The 9,882-nt window shown below is 40.1% G+C and overlaps 1 protein-coding gene across 1 annotated transcript in view; it reads left to right on the forward strand.

The window, feature by feature from the left end:
• LOC108746489 overlaps nt 1-9,882 on the forward strand; it is a 344,212-nt gene that overhangs the window by 268,738 nt on the left and 65,592 nt on the right. Inside the window, exon 4 of the mRNA XM_018483301.1 lies at nt 3,783-3,829. Within this exon, the coding sequence (XP_018338803.1) occupies nt 3,783-3,829 (47 nt within the window). The remainder of the gene's footprint in view (nt 1-3,782; nt 3,830-9,882) is intronic.

Genomic DNA, 9,882 nt, shown 5'->3' on the forward strand with positions numbered 1-9,882 from the left:
TTTTATAATATACAAGAATATTGTGACATTTTTTTCTTCCAACTTTTCTCTCCGTATATATATATATATATATATATATATATGTGTGTGTGTGTGTGTGTAAATGAAAAAGTTAAGAAATATAAAAAATACAATAGTTTACTTTATATTTCTTTGTATCGCCATTACACAGTTTTTCTATTGATCATATATTATTTATTCCAAGTACAACGATTTGTAATATTCTGCCTGCCAAGGGAACTTAACACGATCGGCTTTAGGATCGCCGGTTTTGCAAGCTTCATTCCTTTTCCATCTTCCTGGTCCTCTTGCAGATTACCTGTCACTCCGTGCCTGAATTAACCGCTACCTGTCGACATTATGAAAACGCTGAGCGTTACTGCCTGCGTCGCGAGTTGGTAACGTTTACCTACGAAATGACAAACGCACTCATGCCGCAAGTTTTGCACGGACGGCAGTCTCTGTATCGGTTCTGAACGGCGGGTCGCGGATTGGCCGGGGTGGGGGTTGCCAGGGGTGGCGAGTCGGGTCACCGTTGGTGCGAGGGTTTCAATATGCTTCGGCGGTAGTTACAGTACCCTCTCCGGACCACCGCAGATCGGTCTAGGCGGTGAACGGGTGGCAGGTGGAGGGTGGCGGAGGAAGGAGGACTATCGTGCTGCGGTATCGGTCGCCTTGGTTATTTAGGAAACCATATCAAAGTTTGAGTTGGCTGCCTGCCGCTGCTGCGCACCCTCCCTATCGGCGCCCCCACCTCTGGACAATGAGGTCTCTTCCGGTCTCGTCGAGGTCGCCCTTGACGTTCGTTACAACGCCAAATAACGGTATCTGAAGCCACTAGAGTATATGAGAAAATGTGTTATACGTTGTAGAAATTTCCAGCTTTCATCAACATTGAGAATTATCAGAATGGAAACAATTTGTCTGCCAAAAATCTGTATTAATTAAACTAGTTGCCCGGAAACATTCACGCTATCGAATAAAAGTTTAACGGATTATTGCGTAATTTTTCTGGAATTTTATAAAAGAACATGACAACGTATAGGCACTTATTTCAGTAGTGATATTTTTGATATGAGAAAATGTTCTTTGGAAAATAAGAAAAAAAATAAAATGATTTGTAGAAAATAAGATATTTAAGTACAACAAATTAAGCTAATGAAATAAGCAGATTGATAAAAATTCTGTATAAATCACGGTCACTATGCGATCGCGCATTTCTCGCAATGACGTGCAAAAACCAATAGAAGACGACGTGTTACCGCAGTGAATTGTAGAGCGAGAAAGGGTGGGGCGGTTCTTCTAGTTTCCCGCCAGGTCCGCGGGTTCTTCAGGAAGGGTCTAGAGATTTAATTAAGGCAAGGCGACGGGTAGAAAGACGAGTCGCTACGTCGTGTAAACTCGAGCCCACCCGTTGGTCCCCCTGTTCACCTCCGTCTTCTGTCCCCGTCTTTGAAACGAGCCAAGTCAGTTACTCCTTCACGCTATTCGAGAGGATCTCTCTTGAAAACTCGTGAGAACGCTGCACACGTCTAGAGCGTAGATCTTGTTCGGCCGAGCGTGTGCGTCAAAGTTCGTCAGGCTACTCGGATTTCCAGCGTCAGAAATTCTCTTCAGGAGGGCCATGTCTTATTGCGACTTTCGTAAACCTTGTCACGATGTGAAGACGTTTCCACAAAGTTAGCGAAACGTTTCATTAAATGGAGTAAGAGAATTCAAATATATTTTATAAATCTATGTGGCAATAATTTATTATGTGCGCGAAAATTTATTATATAATTCATTATAATCATTGTAACCGTTCCAATTTCGAAATTATTAGAATATTTTATCTTAACAAGATCATTATTATACGTGATGTTATGTTAGACCGAACTAACTAATTATATCAGTAAGATTCAACAAAGAAGTTCTTTTCCAGAGGCTTTCACTTTGCTCTTCTTCGCAAGCGTTAAGCTTACCGGCTCTCTTCATTCAAAGTCCACTACGAAACAGCGCACAGGCATCATCTGCCTTGCGGTTTTAGCGTCAATAATTTGCAAAGGCTGCGGGGCAGGTTCTAACCGACTGATTTCACGCATCTGGCGTTTGGTGGTTTAGTCTGGCACAGTCCATGCTCGCTTCAGAGCGAGAGAATCGGCGAAAGATGTCGGAAACAAGGTAGAAGGTGAGAGACAGCGAGAGAGACAGAGAGAGAGGAGAGGGGGGAGAGAGAGAGAGAGAGAGAGAGAAAGAGGGAGAGAGGGAGAGGGAGAGAGCCAAGAGAAAGCTGTAGGAGTTAGATGGTGAGAGAGTGGGTGGATGAAAGCAGAGGGCGAGTGCGGGCAGTCCCTCGCCACCGTGGTGGTCCCGTGATCAATATTCCTTACCCCCTTTGCCTTGGCTTACCCCTCCGGCACGATACGGGTGCCCCTTACTTCGGGAAAATCCTCCTTCTACTCATACACCCGCCACCTATCCTCTGCCCCCTCAGGGGAGAACCCGGCAGAAACCCCTGAAACCCCTCTCGCACCCTCGTCTTAATTAGGAGTCTGAATCTGCGGCGGACACGCGTATAAGGGTAGGTTGGAGGAGGTCGAAAGGGGGTGGAGTGTGGGTGGATGGTTAGCGGTAGAGGCCGGGGTAAATCCGCAGACGAGCCTCGTGTCCGAGACATTATTCCCGACTTCGTTGCGATCGCCCGCGTCACGAACCTCGGGTCACCCTTTTTATTATTTCCCGAGATAAACACATTTGCGCGTCCTTACCCTGCCGCGCGGGATCAACGCTGACTACCGCCAGCTCGTGTCCGGGCCATTTTCTGGACGAAAGAATTTCGCCATCGACTTCACCCCTATTTAACGCATAATTAGCCGACGTGAGTCCCTGTTCATGCTTCTTACGCATAGAATACCTCAGCAATTGCTGCTTTTACAGCTAGATATAATTTTATTCGTTTCCGCATCAATTTTAACTGTCAACGTTTCACGAGTAGAATTATAAATCGTCAATATGACTTTTCCGATACTGATTATGCTTTGATTTATATTTGTCATGCCTTTTCAAAATTTTCGATAAATTACGTTTGTGTAATTACTTCTCATCTTAATGACATTCAAGAAGAAACCACGAGTAAGGGCAGTCATGATCATAAACGATTAAAAAAATCAATTAGCTGGCAGATGCAGAATTTTAAGGAACTTGAAGTGTGTGTGTGTGTGTGTACGCGGATAGCTAGGAGCATTATATGCGTGGTACATATAGGATGGTATATGAAGAGTGGGCGGCGGTGAAGCTGAACCGAGAGGATATTGGGGTTAGGCCATTCATTAGATTATGGGAATTCGGTGGTAGTACCCGTCGAAGGGAAAGGAGAGGAAGGGCTGGGGCTCGACTGCACGATCAAGGACCACCCTACATGCATTAACTTGCGTCACAAGGCGCGGCGATGGAGTTGAGAACGGATAAAAAGTACAAAAAGAAATAGATATCTTTCCGATAATATTTTCATTAAATTTCTTGATTTCTATTTAATATTACGCAGCAGACTTATGTTAAAAAATTATTTACTAAGAATTTTATATTATTCACGATACGATAAAGCATCTACGCGAGCGAATTGAATTTACGTTATAACATTTGTTTTGCATTGAAAGAAAGTAGAATTAATTAATATTAATTTTTTAAAATATTTATATTATATGCAAATAATGACATTTATTTATCTAAACTTCTAAATATTTAAGTATTTTATATTTCTACTAAAAGTCAGAGGAGTAATGGATATATCTTTTCTTTTGCAGAGTCGTCCCTAGCGAGGCGGGAATATCCCCGCCAAATCATGAACAAGGTAAGTAACACAGTTAGAAAGCGCTTATAACTCTTTTATTATTATAATCATAATACAAAGACTTAAAATTGGAATAAAATGTAATTTTAATGTCGTCAACAGCTTCATTATTAATTTAAATTAAAAATTTCTTATTATTTTACACATTTATAAAATTACATAAAATAATTTCTTTCACTGATAAATTACATAAAAAAATGTAGCGTCGTAAATGAGGATTGAGGCTTTTATCGAGAAGCCCAACAAGTCAGTTACTAGGGAGGATCGATCTAACACCTTTAATTGGTTTACGTGCACCGCGACTCGCATTGCGTGTCGTATCTTTAGTTACCAACGTTTGTGACTACCAATCAACAAAATCTTAAAAGATTTATGCTATTGTATACTAAAAATTATGCATTAAGATACATTTAAAATACACTATATTTTATAATGCACGTACCTTGCATTTTTTAGATTAACGATATACAATTTTTGTTTAGATATGCAAAGTAATTAATTTTTAAATCTTAAAAAATTTACTTATTACTACATAGCATCTTCAAAATTTTATTTACCAAGGTATACTCTTAAAAAGTTAGAGTAATAAATGATATAACTAAAACAATTAAGAAAAAGCTATTAGCCAACATTAATTGATTATTTAATAATTATAAATAACGTTAAATTAATTACGCGATTTTCTTGTTAATAATTTTATACAGTTTTATACAGTAAAATACAATAAAAAATATTTCTTCACTTTTACATGACAAGAACGATTTTGCTGATGTATCTAAAAATTTAATTAGATGTAGATCTAAAAATAATTTTATAATTGCATAATTTTTATCCAACAAAATTATTTTCAGATGTATGTGTGTATATATTTAGTTAAATTTTTAAATACTTCCGCAAAATCGTTCTTTCCATGTAAGCGACATGATCGTGCAATGTTATGAAAATTAAAAAAAATATTTTTTATAAAAAAGAAGTTTACACCAATATGTTAAAGAATTTACGTCAATGTAATATATATGTGTAACTTGTAAATTTTTATGTGTGAGCTTCATTTGTAGGCTTTTTATACGCCGTCTGGCTCTTCTCATTATGTATCGCACATGAGAAAACTTGCTTAGAATTTTTCTTCATCCTTCTCTCTCTCTCTCTCTCTCTCTCTCTCTCTCTCACGTTTCTCTCCCTCTTTTTACTCTCACGCTTCTGTCTTTTTTACTCTATCATGCCAGTTTTCCTCCTCGTTCTGGGGTTGCTAAGCCACCATCTACCACCTCCTTCCCCATCCCCCCCCCCCCCCCATCATTGCCCCTCTCGTTCCTCGGCTTTTTTATAAACTTTTAATGACGGCAAAGCCTAATCGAGAAAACGAGCGAGCATGCTCAGCTTCGCGAAACTACCCGACAAAATCGACAGGATCTCGATGTTCGATACTCAACCAACCAACCATCACTTCGAGAAAACGTTCGTGCAATCTACAATAATGGCGCGTTGCGCTATATACTTCAATTATTATTGATTGATTTATCAATATTATGAGAAAAATGTGAACACGATTCATTCACGATAATTTTTAAATAATTGATTTTTAGATAGGGTAGATCGAGGCGAAGATCACAGAACGAATTGGATCAATGTAAATTTTGAGACAGTTAGTTGATATTTGTCATTAATTTAATTACTGTTTTATTTCAAAAAAGCTCGTTTGAAACAAAAAAATAATAAAATTATCAATTTTCATAATGTTAAAATATTAACGTTTATTATTTTACAATGTTGCATAGTCAATAAAAAAAGTTTCAAGAAATTTAGCAAGGTGATGGTAGATTCTCGACTGTGCGAACTATATTTATAAAAATAAATTTACTATATTTGTACGCTTTATTTAATTATTTATTTATTTTTCGCAAATGTCAATTCAACTATAATGGTAAAAGAATATTTCAACTAAAGAATGTAGTACTGTATAACATATGTAAAAAAAATATTAGTAATTCTTTATTTATATATTTCTATACTTTACGAGGCGCGTAATTTATTTTGTAAAACAATTCGTAAAATATTAATATAAAAATATATCGATGACCAGCTCGATAGCCAGTAGCGATAAACAACGTTGCATAAAGTAAGTCGTACGAGCAAGAAGTTGAAGTTCGAGCTCGCGGGGGCGCTTTCGATTTGCAACAAATCATTCAGCGTTTACACCCGGCTGCCCGTCCAGTTGAATTAAACTTCTACCGAGAACTTCGTTCTCCGTTTACCGGCTTGGAGGTATACATATACACTGGATATAGCTAACCGTCTGTACCTGCGAACTGCTTCTCGAAGTTCGCTCCCAGTGCCTTCGTGCGAAAGCAGTTAGCTGTTTGACGTAGCGCTATGCTCGTTACGGACATGTTTGGATTAACATGCCTACGCACGATGTACGCGAGTAAAACAAATTAAAGCGATAAGTGGTATCTGATAGTTGGATATTTTTGTATATCTTGATACGTTTACATTTGAAACGGTATCTGATTACTGCTGATATTCAAATATAATATATAATACTTAAGTGCATTTGAAGGCAATACATTGTAGAACATTATTGTAAGATTTGCGAATTGCTAAGGAGAATTATTTATTATTAGATAAAACGATAATAATTATGCTTAGTTAGCATTTATTAGGGAAAATAGATTTTTAGCGAAAGTCCTGTATATCAATTGAATCTCTTTACGTACATTATCACTGGTTCGTAAATTTGATCGTGTACGAGCTATAGCTTTTTCTTTCCCTCGAAAAAGGGAATAGCGACATAAACCCGTAACGTTCGACTCCTAAAGCACGATTAAACTAATCCTTACTTATTTGTTCCGTGTTCCTCAGTGCGTACGTCCTCCGCTACTATTAGATATATCTTCTGATCGTTGTTTCCTTGGGGATGGTCCTGGGAAAATTGGGCAAGTTCGAAATTTCTCTTGTATCGTTGCTCTCTGCACTTTACACGATCATGTATCAATGTTGCAAGAATTAGTATAATATGTGTATATAATATTACATGTATATGTATATATGTTTAGTGAAATTTAATATATCATAATAATATCTAAAAAGATTGTAACAATTTAGAAAGGATCAACTTCTTTCTTTATATCGCGTAACAATTGAGTATCTAATTTATCAATTTATAAGATATGATTATTCCTGAAATTAGAGACTTTAAAATCCCTCATTGTCGAAAGCGTTAGTCGCGAAATAAATGCGTATTGCGGGTCTGTTCCGGTGGCGTTTAAAGGAGTACCGGTGTCGGAGAGTATACTGTGCGCCATTTAGTGGCGGCACTCTCTTTCATAAAAGACCTTAATAAAAATCCCAATCTAAACAAGCTTAATTTACGTCCGCCACATAATTACCTACCCTGAGGCATGACTTCCCTCGGTCACCCCCTCTGCCGCCCAACTACCTCTGCTGGTTCACTCCTCGCGCAGGAGAAAAGGCGAAGGGACGGAAACGAAGGAGGTGCGCGCGTCGAGAGCGCACTGAAAAATCTAAGAGGCTTAAAGCATTAAAAGGGTTATATAACATTCATTACCAGCGGGTCAGCCTTTGTGAAATTTCCCTTGGAAGCGCCTTCACTCAGTGGACACGACCTTCTCTCCCGCCCCCCCCTTGATTTTTCTCCTCCCCCCCCCAATCCCTCTCCCTCGTCCTTTCGAGCCGCCATCTTCTTCTTGTCGATTCGCGCTCTCCCTCTTCCCTAGCATCGAGCATCCCTCGTCTCTAGGGGTGCAGAGTAGTCACGTGATCGCGCCATCGTCCGGCATAAGGGGCGACGGGATGGAAAGTGGCGGAGAAAGGAGAAGAGAGGAGGGTCCGCCTCTCTCTGATGAAGATGTCGCACACGCCGGGGACCCCGGCGAGATTACTCGGGTTAGAACCTGCGGACCCTGGTCAGGGCACATGCTAATTGCTTTATTTGACATCAAGAAATAATGTACTGCTGTTCTCTGGTACGACCGTTCTCTGGTCGCCGTGCGAGAACCCCGCGAGGAAACCAGTAGTCCTTCGTCCTCACATCGCGTCCTTTCTCATTCTGCCACTCCTTCGACTATTCCTATAAATTCTCTTGCACCCCATGAAATGGCATTCTCTCGAAATTCTCACGGATTGCATCTCGTCTAGTACAAATACTATACAAACATTAACATCTGTCATTCATTGTTCTTATTCTGTAAGCGTATATATTACGATCAAAAAGATATACACGTATAAATTAAATGTACATATATATGTATATATATGTAATTGAATTGCTCGCGAAGGAATATTTTTATTGAATATTCGATTTGTTTCTCATTCTTATAGAAATATCTTTTTTATCTACGAAATATTCTCGTTACAATTTTTCAAAGGGCACAGGCTATAAGCCGCGTCATATGGAATGCAAAGTGCAGAGCAGTTTGGCTGTAAAAAAGACTTATGTTTTCACTCTCGACTTGGTGGACCCAATTTCATGGTGCTACGTGAGGCGACTGGTTACGTAAGCAGATCAACTAGAAGCCGGACCTAATAACCCTTAGTCGGACCAATAAACATTTTTCCGGGTTACATACGACGAAATTTGTATGCCAAATCGCGTATATCCAAGAGACGATGGTGCGTTCCGACGCGGGGCACGCGCCTTTCTCATAAATATGCCCTTGGCAAAGTGCTATCGCGCGAGAAGGGGAAAGGGGAAAGGCGGAGGGAAGAAACGGGGGTATGCCGGGGGGGGGGTTTAGGGTCGGTTCTGGGGTCGCCAAGGGTGCATTTCATCTTCGGAGGCGTCAGCTCGGAGACCGATCGACTGTACGGCCGTCGGTTGGATCATCCATCTTTTATCGAATCGGACCTGATGGCCAGGCTGCCGCTGCCGCTACCGCGGACTAGCAACTTTTGCCTCTCCGAAGACTCCTGAGTGCGCGGGCACCTGAGTGTGTGTGTCCGCATGTAAATAATGGACAATGCTGTTTCGACGCGTTATACCGTGGCAGCTTGTCAAACTTTCTACTCGCGTTTTACGATGAGAGTTGCTTTCCCATTTATTAGTCGAATACCGTATCTAACGAAAGTATTCTCACGAAACGATCAGATAAGTCGAAGACACAATCATATTTACGATGTATTAAATTGTCACGTAGTATATTTCCATCGATATGTACGATTTAATAATGATCAATGTTCCAAGGATTGAGAGCGATCCATCTCTCGTCGAATGGAAATCCGACATACGGTGCCAAAAGCCGTTACAACCTCCTCAACTTTCGTCTTCGGTAGTGTCCATCCATGTCAGGGATCGCTTTCCTAACCAAACATACATTAATATGCAAATACGTAGCTAGTATCCGTGAAAAAATTGAATTCATGATTGATGTGTGTATCATTCGTTCATTATTCGTCCTACCGCCAATTATCGTAATAACAATAATAGCGATCTGATAAATCGAACGACGAAGAAACATTACAGCTTTCACTAATTATTCATTATACTTTTTGTAATTAAAGCATTTCGAGTGTGAAAAATTCGCACAAATTTTTATACTTGACAGATTTAATCCTGACTTGAATCTTGTAAACGATAATAATTTCATGTTTAAATGTAAATTTTATCTTATTGTTAGCCTTAAGTAGACGGAGAAATAAAATCATCTTTTTCTCGATCCGCTTTATCCCAGCATCTCATTCATAATTCACTAAATTACAACGACCGCGTCGGTGAAAGAAGAAAGCGTTACATTAACATATTTTATTAATGACGATTCAGTATACTCGCGCGATGCGGTTGAAACAATGAGCCGCGCGGCGCGTTAACCGAGAAAATGTAACGATGCAGAAAAGCGAGGGGGTCTTGCGGGGTGTGGGACGGGAGTGGGTTTTGCGGGAGACGAGGGGCTATTTTTGTGGTTAGCGGGGAATAATTTAGGGGCGGATAATACGCGGAGGTCGTGCAATTTGGCCGACGTCGGTGACGGAGAGTGCGTGCTCGTTTTCATACACTTTCTCGCGCGCGCGCGACGCGGAGGAGAACCGGCGGGGCG

The sequence above is a fragment of the Trachymyrmex septentrionalis genome, unplaced genomic scaffold (genome assembly GCF_001594115.1).
Source record: "Trachymyrmex septentrionalis isolate Tsep2-gDNA-1 unplaced genomic scaffold, Tsep1.0 scaffold172, whole genome shotgun sequence".
Taxonomy (NCBI): domain Eukaryota; kingdom Metazoa; phylum Arthropoda; class Insecta; order Hymenoptera; family Formicidae; genus Trachymyrmex; species Trachymyrmex septentrionalis.